The sequence below is a fragment of the Cetorhinus maximus genome, chromosome 12 (genome assembly GCF_964194155.1).
Source record: "Cetorhinus maximus chromosome 12, sCetMax3.hap1.1, whole genome shotgun sequence".
Classification (NCBI taxonomy): Eukaryota; Metazoa; Chordata; class Chondrichthyes; order Lamniformes; family Cetorhinidae; genus Cetorhinus; species Cetorhinus maximus.
The window spans coordinates 28,675,227-28,694,349 of record NC_135890.1 but is presented as its reverse complement, the minus strand read 5'-3'; the positions used below and the strand labels follow the sequence as shown (position 1 = coordinate 28,694,349).

The window sequence follows — 19,123 nt, the reverse complement described above, 5'->3', positions numbered from 1 at the left end:
GCCAGTTAAGCAGTTAACCTTGCCCTCCATCCAGAGAATCAAGTTCAAAATTTTTAAAGAGAAAGAACGTGAAGAATTTAGATCAGAAAAGGAAACGTTTTAGAAAAAAAATTGCACAGGGAGTAAATAAGCAAGTGTAACAGCAAATTAGAAAAATGTTATCGACTATCCACAAAAATCAGACATTTTAGATATTCACCCAATGCTGCCAAGTAAAATGCTAGGATAATTATTAAAGGCTACAGTTGCTCACAGAACAGTTAGGTAAAGAGACCTTTTAGGTTTTGCTATCTTGGCTGTGCCCCAATGGGTTCCACTACAAACATACGTACATACAAATTAGGAACAGAAGTAGGCTATTAGGCCCCTCGTGCCTGCTCCACCATTCAATAAGTTCATGGCTGATCTGATTTTAACCTCACATTCCTGACTACCCCCGATAACCTTTCACCCCCCTTATCAAAAATCTATCTACCTCTGCCTTAAAGTATTCAAGGACTCTGTCTCAACCACCTTTTGAGGAAGAGAATTCCGAAGTCTCACAACCCTCGGAGAAAATAAACTTCCTCATCTCTGTCCTAAATGGGGGACCCTTTATCTTGAAACAGTGAGCCCGAGTTCTAGATTCTCTGTCAAGAGGAGACATCCTTTCCACATTCACCCTGGCAAGTCCCTTCAGGGTCTTATATATTTCAATCAAGTCACTCTTACTCTCCTAAGCTCCAGCAGATACAAACAAAAAACTATTGCGGACGCTGGAAATCCAAAACAAAAACAAAATTCGACTCTTTTCTTCTCCACCGATACTGCCAGACCTGCTGAGTTTTTCCAGGTAATTCTGTTTTTGTCCCAGCAGATACAAGCCTAGCCTGTCCAGTCTCCCATTCCAGGTATTAATCTAGTAAACTTCTCTGAACTGCTTCTAATGCACTTAATCTTTTCTTAAATAAGGAGACTGTACACAGTACTCCAGGTGTGGTCTCACCAATGCCCTGTATAACTGAAGCATAACCTCTCTACTTTTGTAGTCAATTCCCCTTGCAATAAACAATAACGATCTAGTTCAGGGCTAGTTTTGAAAGATGAGTTAACTCTACAGGAAAGTGTTGTTGGTACATAGAAACATAAAAAAACTTATAACACATTCAGTCCATTGTGCCTCTGCTGGCCCTTTGAAAGAGCAGTTGCGTTTAGTCCCACATCTCTACTTTTTGTCCATAACATAATAAGTTCCTCATCCCCCAGTACCTGTCCAGCTCCCTTTTAAATGTATTTATGCAATCAGCTTTCACCACCTTTTCGGGTAGTGTGTTCAGGTCCTGACAATTCAATGAAAAAAATTCTCCTCCTCCACTGTCCATATCTTTTGCCAGTGATTTTAAATCTTGGCCTCTGGACATTGATCCAATCACAAGATGGAACTGTTTTTCTATATCTGCTCTGTCAAAACCCTTCAGCTTGAAGGCCTCTATTAGGTCACCTTTTAACCTTCTTTGTTCCGGGAAGTAGAGTTGACTTTTCCTCACAACTCAAGCCCCTTATTTTCTGGTAACATGCTGGTAAACCTTTACTGAACCCTTTCTTTCATTGCCTTTACACCTTTCCGGAAGTCTGGTACCTACATTTGTCCATAACACTCCGGCTGAGGCTGAACCAAGTGATTTTTAAAAGCGCGATGATTGCTTTGTTTTCATATTCTATACCTCTATAAAACATTAAGATCTAGATCTATTAAAATGCTTCTATTCACATTACCTGCCGAAAATGTTCTATTTTTTTTTTAAATGCAGTTTGCCTTCCTTAATGAATTGAAGAGGAACATAGTTAGAGTTCTTCTTTATTTGTTTATTTTAGATATAGATGCTATTGAAGTACCCAGATTTTGTTGCATACTAGTTATGTAACTTACACACCAGGATGTCAACATGTCACATTTTCACATACATACATAAGAACATAAGAAATAGGAACAGGGGTAGACCATTCGGTCCCGCAAGCCTGCTCCGCCATTCAATAAGATCACGGTTGATGATCTTGTGTTTCGATTTCCACATTCCCATCTAACCCCGATAACTTTTGATTTCCTTGTCTAACAAGAATCTAGCTACCTCTGCCTTAAAAATGTTCAATGACCACGCCTCCACAACCTTGAGGCAGAGAATTCCAAAGTCGCAAAACCCTCAGAAAAAATTTCTCCTCATCTCTGTCCTAAAAGAGTGACCCTAATTTTAAAACAGTGCCCCCTAGCTTTGGCCTCACCCACAAGAGGAAACATCCTTTTCACGTCCACCTTGCCAAGGCCATTCAGGGTCTTCAATCAAATCACCCCACTCTTCTAAATTCCAGTGGAAACAAGCCAGTCTGTCCACCTTTTCCTCATAAGGCAACCCACTGATTCCAAGTATCAATCTAGTAAACCTCCTCTGAACCGCCTCCAATGCATTTACATCCTTCCTTAAATAAGGAGACCAAAACTGCACACAGTATTCGCCGTGCTGTCTCACCAATGCCCTGCATAACTGAATAACATCCTTACCTTTATGTTCAATCCCTCTCATAATAAAGGATAGCATTCCATTAGCCTTCTTAATTACTTGCTGTATCTGCATACTAACTTATTGTGACTCATGCACTAGAACACCTAGATCCCTCCGCACCTCAGAATTATGAAACTGTTCTCCATTTAAGTAATACTCTTTTTGTTCTTCCTGCCAAAGTGAATTTCAGATTTTCCCACATTAAACTCCATTTGCCAGATCTTTGCCCACTCATTCAATCTATCTATACCCATCTGCAACCTCATGTCCTCTTCACAACATACTTTCCTACCAATCTTTGTCATCTGCAAATTTAGCTACCATGTCTTCACTCCACTCATCTAAGTCATTGGTGTAAATCGTAAAAAGTTGAGACCCCAGTACAGACCCCTGTAGGATGCCACTCATCACATCCTGCCAATCAGAAAAAGACCCATTTATTCATGCTTTCTGCCAGCCAGCCAATCCATGCTAATATGTTACCCATTACACCATTCATTTTTTTTTCTCCATAATTATCTTTGTGGCGCCTTATCAAATGCCTTCTGGAAATCCAAGTACAGTATGTCTACAGGCTCCCCTTTATCCACTGCGCATGTTAGTCAGTAATTATTTCACTCCTTGAGAAACACAAAACAATGGGCCAGATTTTCAAATTGGGATCAGGAACACAACACCCAAATAAATTCTGGGTCCCAACCCTGCTCTCTAACTGCATCACTCATGTGATGTTATTTTGAAATTTAAGTGTTCTAATTGGGCAGGAGGCGAGCTCAGTGTCTAATTAGTATGCCAAATGTCTGCAAGAGGCAGGACATGCCTGCAAAGCGCAAGTGGCAAGGCAGTTGGCAGCCACAATGGGCACCTTGCCATAGGAATAGGCAGAACACTGGAGGGCCAACAGCACAAAAGTTCAAAAAGAGTGACATACCGGCCAAAAAGGTAATGGTACAACTTAATGCAAGATCCCCCAGGGCCCATAACTTTCAATTCATTGTAAAAACTTTCCCTTCGCCCTGTTTTGAACACGACAACTTTGCACTGACATGCACCAGACTGTTCAGGTTTGCCAAATTCACTTTTGAAAACTGCAATCCTGACCTCCCTGGTTCATCAACAAGCTCTTCAAAGAGCTTAATAGGCCATTAATTAGAGGCGAGCGGGTTCCCAGTTCCCTTCCACTACCCGCTGCACACCCCACCCCACCCCCCCAACAAGCATCCCACCCCATCTTCACTTTGAAGATTGGAGTGTCCCCCAGAGGCATCGGAATCCAGAGATACCGTCCAGGAAGCAGACTTTGAAATCCTACCTGTACCCATACCCGACTCTGCCGGCAATTGAAAATCCACCCCAATGTTTCTTTATATCGGAACTGTAAGACTAATGAAATAAGCAACTGAATTGAGCAGAATAATTGCTCAGTTCATTGCAAATAGGTGTTCAACGTTAATAAATTTGCAGTATGCCAATTTCTTCAAAATAGATCAAAAAGCTCTTATTCATTCCAACACAAATTGGTCTTATTTTGAGAAACAGCAAGTTCAGAACAAGCAAACTGAATGAAGACAATATCCCTTTCTTTTTGTTGTGGTATTGGGTTTAATAAACTATTAAGTTTAAACACTAGTTTGGTCTTAGGGTTTTATCTGCACATTTCCTTTTCTGCATAACACAATGCATTAATTAGTTTAAGGTTATATGAATAATGAGATAAGAACATAAGAAATAAGAACAGTAGATCATTTGGCCCCTTGAGCCTGCTCCACCATTTAATAAGATTGATATTATTGCAATGTCAAACTTTTGTGCTACTTACTGCTCTTGCAGAATCACCAAAGTCTATCTTCAACCTTCCCATTGCTCGAATAATGGCAATAATAGATTGAATGGTGTTGCTGTAGACAACAGCTTTATATTGTTTGCATTCTTCTTCTGAATAACCAGCCTCATGTATAATCCTATAGACAAAAAAAATGTAAAATTTACAAAGACAGTCTCTCTCAACAGGAGGAGGAAAATTGGACACCTTTTTGCCCAGCAAAAAAAAATTGTGTACTTACTTCATCTGTTTAACAATGGTACTTTTGCCAGATTCGCCAGCACCTGTAAGAGACAGAAGCACCGTCAGTTGCATATTAACTGAATGTAAACAATTTCTTTTCTCTTTCCCCTCCCCCAGTGTGTACATCACACAAGTTTTGAACTGCAACCGAGCGCAAATGAATAAACACAAGCCAGGCTGTGATCAGTCAGATCTTAAAAGAGATCTTGAGTGAATGCACAAGTAATAAATCAGGAACAGATTAAAATACAAAGTACTTTTGACTGTGTAAAGAAAATGCAGACCCTTTGCCAATTGCAAAGTAATTACATCAATCCTAAATGAAAAGCAAACTGAAAATTTGGAAACATTTCACATTTATTAAAAAAAGAGTTCTGCACATTTTATTTTACATGTTCATTATTGCTGATGGGCTTGACTGTAGCGTGAGTGGATTTTTTTTAAGTCAGTCGTGGATCAGTAGTAGCACTCTCGCCTGAGACAGGAGGTTGTGTTCAATTTACCCGTCCTTCAACCATCTCTACTAACCACTAACAAAATAAATCAGATTAAAACAAGTGCTGTTTGTGGGGTTTGCTGTGCACATACTGGCTGTCATGTTGCCTGCATTATCACAGTGACAACACTTCAAAAGTACTTAATTGGCTGTTAAGTGCTTTGAGATATTCCAAGGTCATGAAAGGCACCACATAAACACAATTTTCTCTCTTTAGGATTTCTCTTGAATTAGGGATAGGAGCAAGCATATGATAATTGAGATATTAGTTATAGCATCCACTAGTTCCTTATTGCACATTAACCCATAACAAGAGTCGAAAGCAGGAAGCGACAATGAAACAAACAATATGCAAGCACTCTCCTCTGTAGTTATCCCCCAATAAAACAAGATTTAAAAAACTAAATGTGCGTACAATATTGTAGCACAGAACATTTTCAGCATCACACACACCCAGGCCCATGAGGAAGCATTAGATGCAAAGGCCCATCATCCTGATAGTCTCTATAAAGCTGCCAATTCAAATATTCAGCATGTGTTTTTTCTTCAAATTTTCTCCAAACTCCATTTAATAGAAACTTGAGGGAGCAAAGAAGCAGCTCTGCCATCTGGTAGTTATAAAAACTAGTACAGCAAAGTGCTTGCTTCCTCAAATATCTATGCAATTTTCCCTTAATTGTTCCCGTACTATATGCCCCAATGTCCGTCTGGGCAGTTTGTTCCACACGTCTGCCCAATAGTTAAATTTAAACTTTTTGCAAGCCTTTCCATTTCTAAACTTATTCCTCAACTATATTCCTCGGGGTCCATTCCCTTAAAAAAACTCCATCAGCTAGCTTTTCTCTGAAGTAAATAATCCCATGCTCTTAAACCTTTCCTCGTAGATCAGATGATTTAAAAAAATGTTGTGTATATGCATTTTCAAAAGGCATTTGGGATGGTTCATAGATTCTTAGTAAAATTAAGATATAGGATATTAAAAAGAATGTGGCAGCACAGATATTAAAAGGAATGTGGCAGCACAAATGCAATGTTGGTCAAGGACTGAAAACAGATTAGTTGATTACATATTCTTGGGATCAGATGGGTGCAAATTTGCAGGCAGAAAAGTAAGTGGTCACAAGAGAACACAAAATTGCTAAATTGGGTAGACTGAGTGAAAATTAGTGCAGAGAACTGTGAAGTGATATATTTTGCACAAAATATATAGATCAAATATTCATAAGTTTTCAACATTTAATAAGAGGACTGCAAGCTAGGGGTTTAGAATCACAAATATTAAAACAGTTGATAAGGTTGTTAAAAATTAAAGCATGAAATCCTAGGTTTTATAAATAGCACTGGTGAGTCAAATGCAGATAGTAAGGCAAAAGCTTATATTGGAAATCGATTAGGCTGCAGTTAAATTAGTTAGTTTAGAATTCTGTCTTTTAGAAGGATATTAATGCCATCAATAGGGTACGAAAGAAATTTATTAAAATGGATCAGGTTACAGAAGTTTAGATATTCATAGAGAAGAGCAACTGTAGCTTTTCAAAAAATGGCCTCTAATTAACTTTTTCTATTTCAGGGAAATGTTGATATGAAGATTTTACAAAAAGTAAATAAGGGAGTGCTTTATCAACTTGTTTATTAATAGGTAATTAGAGGGTATAACTTAAATAAGCCATTGGATATGAAGTGTTTTGAGATATCCTGAGAGATAAGGTACCATTGGGGAGCCCTAGCAAAACTGGAGTCAATGGAAATCAGGGGGAAAAACTTTACACTGGTTGGAGTCATGCCTAGCACGAAGGCTGTGGTTGTTGGAGGCTTATCATCTCAGTTTCAGGATATCACCGCAGGAGTTCCTCAGGGTAGTGTCCTAGGCCCAACCATCTTCAATGATCGTCCTTCCATCATAAGGTCAGAAGTGAGGATGTTCGCTGATGATTGCGCAATGTTCAGCGCCATTCGCAATTCCTCAAATACTGAAGCAGTCCATGTCCAAATGCAGCAAGACCTGGACAATATTCAGGCTTAGGCTGATATGTGGCAAGTAACATTCGCGCCACACAAGTGCCGGGCAACAACTAACTACCTCCAACAAGAGAATCTAACCAACGTCCCTTGACATTCAATGGCATTACCATCACTCAATTCCCCATGATCAACATCCAAGGAGTTACCATTGACCAGAAACTGAACTGGACTGGACATATAAATACTGTGGCTACAAGAGCAGGTCAGAGGCTAGGAATCCTGCAGTGTGTAACTCACCTCCTGACTCCCCAAAGCCTGTCCACCATCTACAAGACATAGGTCAGGAGTGCGATGGAATGCTCTCCACTTGTCTGGATGAGCGCAGTCCAACACTCAAGCAGCTTCACACCATCCAAGACAAAGCAGCCCGCTTGACTGGCACCCCACCTACAAACTTTCACTCCCTCCACCACCGATGCAGTGGCAGCAGTGTGTAACATCTACAAGATGCATTGCAGGAACTCACCAAGACTCCTTAGACAGCGCCTTCCAAACCCATGACCACCATCATCAAGAAGGACAAGGGCAGCAGACACAAGGGAACTTCCCCACCTGGAAGTTCACCTCCAAGCCAGTCACCATCCTGACTTGGAGACATATCACCATTCCTTCACTGTCATTAGGGCAAAATCCTGGAACTCCCTCCCTAACAGCACTTTAGGTGTACCGACACCACATGGACTGCAGCAGTTCAAAGAGGCAGCTCACCACCATCTTCTCAAGGGCAATTAGGGATGGACAATAAATGCTTGCCTAACCAGCGACACCCACATCCTGAAAAATCAATGCAAGCTGCCAAAGCAGCTTCTGACTTCTTTATACAAGACATGGACTCTGGTTCTGGATAAACCACATCATGCAACTATAGTATTTTCCAGCAGGACAAAAAAGTATGTTCTCTAATTGTCAAATTCACAGTAAATAGCCATTATACAAAAATACATAAATGAGCTAAGTTTTATACAATTAGATCGATATCCATTTAGAGCTGCGACAATTGCTACTTTTGTTTCTATTGTCATCATTCTGATCCACTACTGTATCAGACCACAACCCATGTGCAAGATCATTCAACACTGCATACATGTTCCTGGATCACTAATCCTTATATCACATGAAAGAACATAGCTGAAGTGAGTTGGGTACAATTGTTGTATCCACTCTAGCTGTCACAGGCACACAAAAAGCAATTTTATAAAGAAAATATTTAGGCTGGCTGTAGTGCTGAAACCATTAGCAAATAAACTGCGCAGCCAATGTGGGATTCACATTTATATAAAAAGTATTAATTAGGCATTGTAACTGTTTTCAATTTGGATTATGTATATAGCTCTCCAGTTTTAAAGTGGCAGTTTATGGCAGGGATGTACTGGACTCCTGCACAAACATTTTTGGTTGAAGCACCCTTTCCAAATGAATTAGGAAGCATAGACACACCCATCTAAATTAAAATATTATATAACATTCACCTGAAAGTGTTGCCTGTAAGCAGTATTTTAATAATGCTTAAGATAACAGATATTTACTTATACACGTATCAGTGAGAGGAGTGTCCCTGCTTCCTACTGCAAAGTCTATCTATCCTTAGTATGATGCCACTAACCATACCTTCCCAGCATTCTGAAGAGACTGCTCCCTCCGTGATACCCTAGTCCACTCCTCAATCACCCCCAACACACCATGCCCTTCCTACAGCATCTTTCCATTCAAACGCAGATGTAATAACACCTGCCCTTTTACCTCCTCTGTCTCCTCACCATCCAAGGCCCCAAACACTCCCTCCAGGTGAAGCAGCGATTTACATATATTTATTTCAATTTAGTATGCTGTGTTCGCTGCTCACTATGTGATCTCCTCTACAAGGGGGAGACCAAACACAAATTGGGTGACTGCTTTGCGCGACACCTCCATTCAGTCCGCATGCATGACCCTGAACTCCCGGTGGCCTGTCATTTCAATTGTCCTCCTCACTCTCATGCTGACATCTCTGTCCTTGGCCCGCTGCATTGTTCCAATGAAGCTCAACTTAAGCTTGAGGAAAAGGAGCTCATCTTTTGATTGGGCACTTTACAGCCTTCCAGACTAAACACTGAATTCAACAGTTTCAGACCGTAAGCTCTCTCTCCCTCCCCCCACACAATTTTGCTTCCTTTTTTTTTAATATTTTGTTTTTCCTATTATTGTTTTCACTTTAAGAGCAGCACACCTGCTCTAGGCACGTCTTTTGTTTACTTGCCCCAACACCATTCCCTTTGGTCCTCTAAGACTAACTCTTCTGTCATTCACTCTCTCCTGTCTTCCACTCCATCACAGGCTTTCCTATATCTCACCCACTCCTGCTCAAAACCCATGACACCTCCAATTTTCCAGTTCTGATGCAAGGTCATTGACCTGAAACGTTATCTCCGTTTCTCTCTTCAGAGATGCTGCCAGACCCATTGGGTATTTCCAGTATTTTCTATTTTTATTTCAGATTTCCAGTTTCCGCAGCATTCTATTTTTCCATAAAAACAAAAGTTTGATTTACTCAGTCTGATAAAGCAGTGGCTCTTCAGGGCACTGGGAGACCAGCAGGAGGATGGTCTGAGATAAGATTGACAGCCTTGAGTGACGGTGCACCAACTCAAGAGGCTGCAGATTCCATTAACATTTGCCATATCACAGTGTGTGAGGATTTAAAACAAAAAGCCAAGCATCTTAAGCAATGGCAAGCATTTCCGAATAGCTACCTGGTTGTAAGATGAGGTGCAATCGCTGGATAGCTGCCTGTCCATAAGACCAGCTCTCCTCAGTTAGCACTTCCATATTATTGTGTAGACTTCCCCCCTGTAAAGTCTCTATAGATCCAGTTTGAGAACCAATATTCTGGGCTAGTCTTGCAGCAAACTTTGCCCACAAATGCTTTTCATTTATCCCATAAGCTCCTTGCCAGTATCTTTTGTTTTTGCACCAAAATCTTGATGTTTACGCAGTTCCACTTCAAGAACCTTCCAGTCCCAGGGAATCAAAGAGCTAAGGTTGAAGCTTTCAAGTTTTGAAGCTGCATAGGAGGAAAATACACATCCCTTGCGCTGTGCAAACATATCCAGCACACTCACTGGTCCTGACACATGTATCTGGCCCGTGGTTTGAAAAGGTTGCATATCCACAGTACATTTCCTCCTGGAGACTATATTGCAGCCTGTTGTCCAAATATAAGTAGATGTTGTAACTACAATCTATTCTAGTCATTGAGCTGAAAAGTTAAAACTGTTCTGCTCACACAAATGCTGCCTAATGTGCATGCTGGAAATACTAACAATATTTAGGTTTCATTACTCTTACTTGTTGTAATGGAAAAATGCATTAAAACTAAAATGTAGGAAAAGTTAGCAGAAAAACCTTGGGCCGTAACTTCCGAGCTCCAGGGCAATGTATCTGGGGATACCCCAAAGATGTGCTGGGGAACCTGCCCGTAAGTTCCCAGGTAAGATTGCATGGCAATTGCCTGGGAAGTTCAAGCTTCCTTTGAGCAATTTCTGCATGGGAACCACTTGAAAGTGTGATTTAAATCGCAAACTTCAGATTGTTCTGACTGTCATACAGCAATAGTTACCCAGGAAAAGTTAGAAGAATCAGAACCACTTCTAGCCTCTGGGTAACTACTGTATGGATTCCCTTGACCCCACCCCCCACCCCCACCCCTCCACTACCTCCCCACACCCCGACTCCCCCCAGGACTCCTCCCACGATACCCCTATCCCCTCAGGACTACTGCCCCCTCCCAATACCTGACCAAACCCCTCCCAACCCCACCAGACCCAACTCCCATTTTCCCCCAACCAGGCCCGATTCTGGTTGACTGAGCTGCCCTTGCAGGCCCTGGGAGCATGCTGCACTATACAGATCTCAACCTGCCTGAGCCAGAAGCTCAAGCCGAGATAGGATCACCTGGATCTCTGGGTTAGTGGTTTCGAGCAGAGTGGCAATCTGACTCAATTGCCATTTCACAAAAAGTTACAGCCCCTTATTTATTAAAATTCACTTACAAAATACAGTATTTGAAAAGAATAAATATAATTGAACTACTTTCTTTTAATTCCTTAAAACCATGAACATATTCCAGCCTCAAGGTTGAACAGAACTCAAAAATGACAAACTATTTGAACAGATTCAGTTTAATACAAATTAAGAATAGAACAACAAAAAAGCTTGAGCATACACCATGGCAGACTACAATCCCAAAAAATGAGTGCTGTGTCAACACAGAAAAATTTGGGTGATGTACCACCTATTGGCAAATCACTTCTGGAAAACAAAGACTGCATTCAATTGATAATAAACACAGTACTACAGATAAAATCCACCCCTATTATTGGATAAAGAAATGGACAGTAGAGGTACAAAGGCAGAGTGGAGTTATTGACTGGAGAAGCTCTTTTCTTTCATTGGTTAACATCAAATGAGCATAACTTATGTAGTGTCATACCTAAAAATTCTTACAGCAACCCAATGAATGAGTTTTGAGTCAGCAACATAAACAATATGATAAATAGCCAACATTAGAGAAAAATACTGTAGGTACTGGAAATATGAAATAAAAGCGAAAATGCTGGAAATACTCAGCAACCCTGACAGCATCTGTGCAGAGGGGAGGAACATTAATTTTGTATCTTTAAAAATAGATATAAATCAGACTTGGGTAACCAAGGAAATGTAGTAGGCTTACATCAGTGGACAAAATAATGAAACAGAAACTACCCTAAACAATAGTTTTTAATTTTTTGCAATTACTTGTGCTGTTTTAAGTTACTTAATTTGATTTGAGTATTGCTCAAAAAAATGAGACACACTGTCAAAGCTTTTAGTCTTGCACTCATCAGGACAGATGCGAGAATGCCAAATTTTGACCAGAGTCCATTTGCCAACCATTCAGCACCCTTTTTCCCATGCAATATAAATTGTTGTTCCCTTTTGAAACTTGATATTCTTGCATCTGTCATGATGAGCGCAGGATGAAAAGCTTCCACATCTTTTTTCAGCTACACTTAATTTGAATTTTACTGGATCATTCAAAGCCATTCAAACAGAAAGTATCTTCGAATTAACAGAAATCTATCAAACTTGCATCACAGTTTGATGTCAGGTTTTTTTTTTAACATTATGTGCCAAATGTACAAATGTAAAATGATTTTGAAATCCATTTGGTAATGTGCCACTTGAAACTAACCTACACTTTTTCAAAATGACAACCACATTGACTGCATTTGACTTTTTCCATGGCACTTAAGCACTATCCAGACATTTGTTTTAATCTCAATGATTTTTAATTAAACAGATACTTCCAGCCCAGTGACAAATACAGCGTGGTTTCGAAAAGCAGCCTGACTCAAAAGATTCCAAAACAGCTAGTTGCTAAAAATGCAAGCTCTAATTATAGGACAACTGAAAACTTACATTTAGAGCAATCTCTTGTACTGCACGTCCCAGTAAAGACAATTAAGGGACTGAATAAACAATGATCCAAATGCCCAAACTAATTTTAGCTATGCACTTAACATAATGTGTTTATAAGAATTAGGTTATAATAGGTCTCTATCCCATTAACAAAATGGTATTAAGGCTCTACTAATGTTTGAGTGGATTTATCCAGTGTTTTTGAGCAGAGCAAAATAAAAAAACACTAGATAAAAGCATTGCACATCAATGTCATTGTCATATTTCTGGGGTTCTTCAACATGATCTGGGGGATAAAAACAAAAAACTGCGGATGCTGGAAATCCAAAACAAAAACAGGATTACCTGAAAAAACTCAGCAGGTCTGGCAGCATCGGCGGAGAAGAATAAAGTTGACGTTTCGAGTCCTCATGACCATTCAAGTTCGGCCATGAGGACTCGAAACGTCAACTTTATTCTTCTCCGCCGATGCTGCCAGACCCGCTGAGTTTTTCCAGGTAATTCTGTTTATGATCTGGGGGATGATCACTCCACACATTCCATAGTTTAACCTGAAATCTCAAAATTAGATGGGAGCGAAGGGAGAAAAACGCTAAGTTACTGGACTTTAGCTTTCTTCCAGTTAACTTGCAAAATCAAGTGGTCAGTTTCCTTTTTGAAGAGTTCAAGGGTCAAGAAATAGGATATCTACAAAATTACGTTCATGAAAGAATGGACAGTCATCAAGCTACAAATACTCCTTTCTGCCTTTTCAATCAACTCTGGTGTTAGACTGTATTTCACAGCTTTAGATTCCTAGTCATAGACTGAATTCCAGAAAGTACTCACTTGTTCACAAAAGTAAGCACAGATTATCTTTCCAACAAAACATATGATTTTCCCATGACACTATTTAAATACATTTTGTACGGCTCTACTGTAATGTTGTAATCACATCAGATCCAGTGGGATATAATCCTAGCATTGTGTCAATTCTTCAAATAGATCATATGACAAGATAAAAAAACAAACGAAAATATAAGCATTTATACTCTACTTGCGATACCTGGAAGTGTTCCTCAGGAAAGCCTACAAGTACCTTTTCCAAGATATTTCACAGCATATTCATTCTGCTTAAATAGATAAAGAAAGAAGATTTCCCCAGTTAAGACCTTCAAAGTTGATTGTTTCCAATTTTAGCCTCATTTTCCACAGTATTACACTGAAATGTATAAAACATTCAAATTTTGAAATAAACAGTGGAAGGCATAAAATTCTTCTCTGAAAAATCACTTGCAACAGATGAAATAATCTCCAACTCCCATAGACCTTTTTTTTAGTGAAAAACAAAATGCTACATACTCTGGATCTCATTGCATCTTCAACATGTTCAGCGATATCACTTTTACTGTCCCCTTTTGTACTTGAGGATAATGAGACCAGTTACTGAAAATCCTCACTTGTTTTCAGATGCCTCGATCATTCTTAGCAGGAATCCAGGAAATTGTTGAAATTCAAGTTGGTAAGTACATAATTTTAACTTTAAAAGTTTGCACGCTAAACACATTAGGTTCTAGTGCTGAAATAATGGAAAAGTGGTAATTTTTGTCATCTAATGCGAGACACCATTTTGGAAAGACCACTTACAACAAAAATCCTGTGCTGCAACACATGTGCTATTAGCTTGTTTTCCACAATGGTGTGAATGGGGTTGTATTTACACCATGTCTTAAAATTTTTAGTGTTTATCTGAGGAGAACTTTACGAAGCAACGTAACCAACAAATGCAGGATAGGAAAAGATTGGGCTCAGGCTGTGATTGAAAGGTCTGCTGGTATTTACTATGTACCTCATCAGCACCCTAGGCAAGGCACCAGTTAACCAGTGTCCATGATGCCATACAACATTCTAAATGTCTCCAGAAAGGAAGAGAAAAAGTTGGTAGAGGAAATAGCAAGAAAAATAGGTATATAATGATACAGTGTTATGTATTTCTAATGTACATACTGAAATATACATCTAGTTTATGGGTTTCAAAACACAGTATGTGTCACCTGGTGACAAAAGGCCACTAACAAAACTCAACAGCAAACGGAAGAAATTCAGTTATAATCATTAGCAAGCGGTTGTATTTTGCTTTAAAAGGGCACCATTTACCTTATGACAAAAGCTTTAATAATGCTTCAGCAAAAATAAACAAACAAAATAAGACCATTCAGCTCACTTTAAGTCAATCATCTAAAAAGGTAGCACCTCATCAATGCAGCATTCAGTAGGCCCTTAAGTGATGTTTCTATCTACTACTATGGGATCAATTCTATGCATTAGGTCAGTGTGTGAAGAGTTTCAGACATTAGTTCGAAATTTGCCTTTTATTAATTTGAGTTACTCTAGTTTAGGCAGGGCTCTCAGGCATAATATTACTAAGGTATAAATTTATTAGCCCGAAGTCCACTCTGCTTAGCACTGTGTTAGTAATAGAATGGTGTAATTCTATAATACATGCAACGTGCAGTGGAATAGGTATCACAATTTTACAATCCAGGACACTTTAAGTGGATCAGTAAAGACTGTCTGTTCTCCCAAGATGCCAATTAACTAGATGATTAACTACTGAGAAAGATCAGGCTTAGCTTGCCTTCTATAATGGGATTATAGTTGAACAGGCTGTTAGCAGCATTAACTTTTATCGCAAGTTTCAACCACGAGCTTTACTTGGCACGACCCTGTATCATGTCTGCAGAAATCCTATTAGTTCTTCTTGAAACAAAGGAACACGTGTTTGAAAACTTGGGAAAGTTTATGACTTCCTACTCAACAGACCCTTGTCCTGCTCTTGCAATTTAAATCTGAAGTAATTTTTCAGATGTATCTTTCCCATACTATGTACCCCTCCACCAACCTATCCAAAGGTCACTTAGAGTCAAGCCCAATGGCTGAATATTCTCAGCTATATCACCCAAGATGCAGCACTGTGGTAGGAAAGTAGATACCACAGGTTGGGGGAAATACATGCTGTTTTTGAAATTGATTTTAAAATAGGGGAATCGACTATCTTTACCACCAACCTTTTGCTGATCAGCTTTAGGTTCCTAACAATCTATAAGACAGTATTCATATTAAGAACACCTCATTTATTAAAAGGTCTGGTAGGAGCATTAAACAAGCAATTAATAACACAGTATTTGATACCCTACAATAACATAGCAATAATGTGTGTTAGACTGTCTAGCAATAATGCTACTCTATTCCCATCTCTCCACATTCCAGTATGAAATCTAGCATTTTACTTTACTGAATTTAACTGGAAACCATTCTCCATCCCTTGGGCTGTACTAAATGGCCAAGAGTTTCCTAATGTTAGATATCCCAATTAGTAAAATGCATCCACAGCAGCGTCTTCAAAATATAGCACTAATTTTCATCTTCACAAAGATGCTCAAGTATGCATGCACTTCAAGAATCCAATATGATAGATAGCATTTAATCACCTCCATAAATTGCTGTTTATCCCCATTTATTTCATATACAGCTTTTCCCTTTTCGTTTAACTTCTACACATAGTCAATGTTTTCAGATGCAAGTGTGTCACTTCTTCAAAATAGCCAATGTAATCACCATTGTTAGCTGGAAAATTAAAACTCAAATTTACAATTCATAGAATGTTAATTAGGAGTTTTTAAAAATAATTAATCTTGATTTGTGTCCCAACTCCATTATAACCGTAGCCCTAGACAAGCTGAGAAGAGGAAACTAAGCCAAGCCTTTGTTTGAAGCTGAATGGTGGATCATTCAACAATACTGAATGGGAAATAGTTTTGATGATAGATTAACCAGGAGTTTCAATTAAAATTTTGTCTGATGTTACTAGCTGGTAACACTTTTAGATTTTTTTTTCTCATTTCATAAGGCAGCCACCCACTGTACGGTATAAAAGCAAAAAACTGTGGATGCTGGAAATCCAAAACAAAAACAAAAATACCTGGAAAAAGTCAGCAGGTCTGGCAGCATCTGTGGACTGTAGGGTATTATTCTGCAGGTATTGGGAGCTTTTCAACTGCTAGCCCTTCTTCAGCTAACTATGCTTCTAGGCTTTGATTGTAGAAGGGTGTTAAAACCTTCAATGCATTTATTTACTACGGGGGGGGGGGGGGGGGTTTTACAAGATAGCAATAGAGATAAGGGAATTGTGATCTGATTTTTCTTCTCCTTATCCCCAATACACAGAGGCTAACTGTAGTACCTCCACCATTGCCTTGATTAAGATTAGCCAACAGTGCACACAATCAAATTCTAGATCTGTATGTACTTATCTACTGAAACATCAGAAAGCCAGTTGTTCTACAGGAACAAAATAAATTCAATTAAAGTTTGAGATGTCCACAAAAACTCAAGGTTAAAAAAAAGGTCTATACCTTGCAATTTACAGAAATCTTTGAACTTAGCAGGACCTATGCATTGTCAGTAAGGCAGCCAAGAACACAACGCAAGAAAAATAATTTAAAACAATTATCAAGGTTAAGGACCTTGTGAAAATTCTGGAGTGCAGATGAATCTCATCTTATGTTTGAATCCAGAAATTAGTTCCAGGCACTAGTCCATGTGTTTTGAATCGGACTCTAACAGATAGAAACAAAAACAGAACTACCTGTAAAATCTCAGCAGGTCTGGCAGCATCGGCGGAGAAGAAAAGAGTTGACGTTTCGAGTCCTCATGACCCTTCATGACTCTTCTCCGCCGATGCTGCCAGACCTGCTGAGTTTTTACAGGTAATTCTGTTTTTGTTTTGGATTTCCAGCATCCGCAGTAGTTTTTTGTTTTTATCTAACAGATAGAGTTTTGTGTGAACAGCTATAGAATTCCAAGTCCTATTTTAGTTTAAGCTAATTTTCAAAAGCACTTCAATTGACCTGAATTTAATGAGCAAACTACCCAAATTTACCTAGTGACCTGTTCCTTCGTAAAATATCTTGAGCATTGTTACCACTTAAATTTATCTGTCATGCAAACTTGTTGCAACTATATTCCAACTACAAGTGGTGCACCTGCTTATCCACCATTTTTAAAACTTAAATTTTCAATCCCTCCTGCTTAAAATAACAGGGTCACGTCAAACATAATAGCAGAACACAAGTACAATTGCCTAAATGTCTAAGTTTCTATTTGTTGCATATGAACAACTTACGGGATCAAAAAGCTGATCTTCTACATTCAATAAGTAGGTATGTAACAACTCATTTACTTCAAGCCCTTCTGCTAGAAAACTGCTGACTGATACCAGCACAATTCCACTTTTCTCCAAGAAACTCAAGAAAACCAAAACCAAAAGATGCCCAGATATGGAAAGGTTTAGCCTACTGCACATGCATACACAGATTATATGGGCCCAAATCTTCTAGCATCCAGATTGTCAGAGATGGAGTGAAAGTTGGGAGATGCAAGACAGGATCCTGCAGAAGTTCTGACACGCACACATGCGCTGAAATTGCCCGGGAAGTTTAAAGTGCCAATCGGCTGAGTTGCACTGTCCAGGACCCTCAATGAAAGTCTCTGACACAAAGCTCAGTGTCAGAGGCTTGGGGCTAGTTACGTGGGGCTTACCTGAATACATACCCAAGAAATGTTATACTGGTTAATACTTGGTCTAACTCAGCAATTATCCAGCATAACTCAACTAAGCACCACAACCGGGTACACCATTCCACACTTAGCACCACAACTGACACCAACCCACACCAACCAGTCCCGCTAACCACCTCCCCAACCCCCCTCCCTCACCCACCTTTGTCCCCCTCGCCCTAACTCCCCGCCCACCCAGCACCCCCAGTCCCCCGCCCACCTCCAATCCCCCAGCGGGCCCATCTCCGCCACCCCTGCCCGCCCGCCTCCAACCCCACCCCTGCGTGCCCACCTCCAACGGTGGTGTAATGGTACTGTCACTGGACTAGTAATCCAGTGACCCAGGGTAACGCTCTGGAGAACTGAGTTCAAATCCCACCACAGGTAGAATTTGAATTCAATAAAAATCTGGAATTAGAAGTCTAATGATGACCATGAAACCATTGCCGATTTGTTGTAAAAACCCATCTGGTTCACTAATGTCTTTTAGGTAAGGAAATCTGCCGTCCCTTACCTGGTCTGGCCTACATCAGACTCCAGGCCCACAGCTAGGTGGCTGACTCTTAAATGCCCTCTGAAATGGCCAAGCAAGCCACTCAATTCTCAAGGGCAGTAAATGCTGGCCAGGCCAGCGATGTCCCAATTCCATGAACGAATAAAAAAAACCCACGCCCACAACCGCAGTCACCCCAACCACCTCCCTGTCCCCACTCTCCTCCACGCCCCCTCCCCTCCACGCTCATTCCCCCAGCCCTGCACACAACCCCCACCCAAACCTCCTCCCAGTAATAAAGTTTAATGAATGGGTGGAGCAGGCTCAATGGACTGAATGGCCTACTCCTGTTTCTACTTATGACCTTATATAAGATATATAGAAATACAGGAAAGAGGGACTTCAGCCATGTGGAGAGCTGAAAGATACTAGGATTGCTCTCTTTAGAGTAGAGATGGTTAGGGAGCAATTGATAT

At 39.9% G+C, this 19,123-nt stretch overlaps 1 protein-coding gene across 2 annotated transcripts in view; it reads right to left on the bottom strand.

Moving 5' to 3' along the window:
• Window positions 1-19,123, bottom strand: part of LOC144687330 (guanine nucleotide-binding protein G(i) subunit alpha-1) — a 43,913-nt gene that overhangs the window by 20,689 nt on the left and 4,101 nt on the right. Inside the window, exons 1-3 of one of the 2 annotated variants that reach the window (XM_078553301.1) lie at window positions 13,602-13,638; window positions 4,601-4,643; window positions 4,357-4,498 (exon numbers count right to left, since the gene is read on the bottom strand). In XM_078553301.1, the coding sequence (XP_078409427.1) occupies window positions 4,357-4,498; window positions 4,601-4,605 (147 nt within the window). In that variant the 5' untranslated portion in view covers window positions 4,606-4,643; window positions 13,602-13,638. Of the gene's footprint in view, window positions 1-4,356; window positions 4,499-4,600; window positions 4,644-13,601; window positions 13,639-19,123 lie in introns of those variants that run through there. The other variant, XM_078553300.1, reaches the window with a different exon arrangement.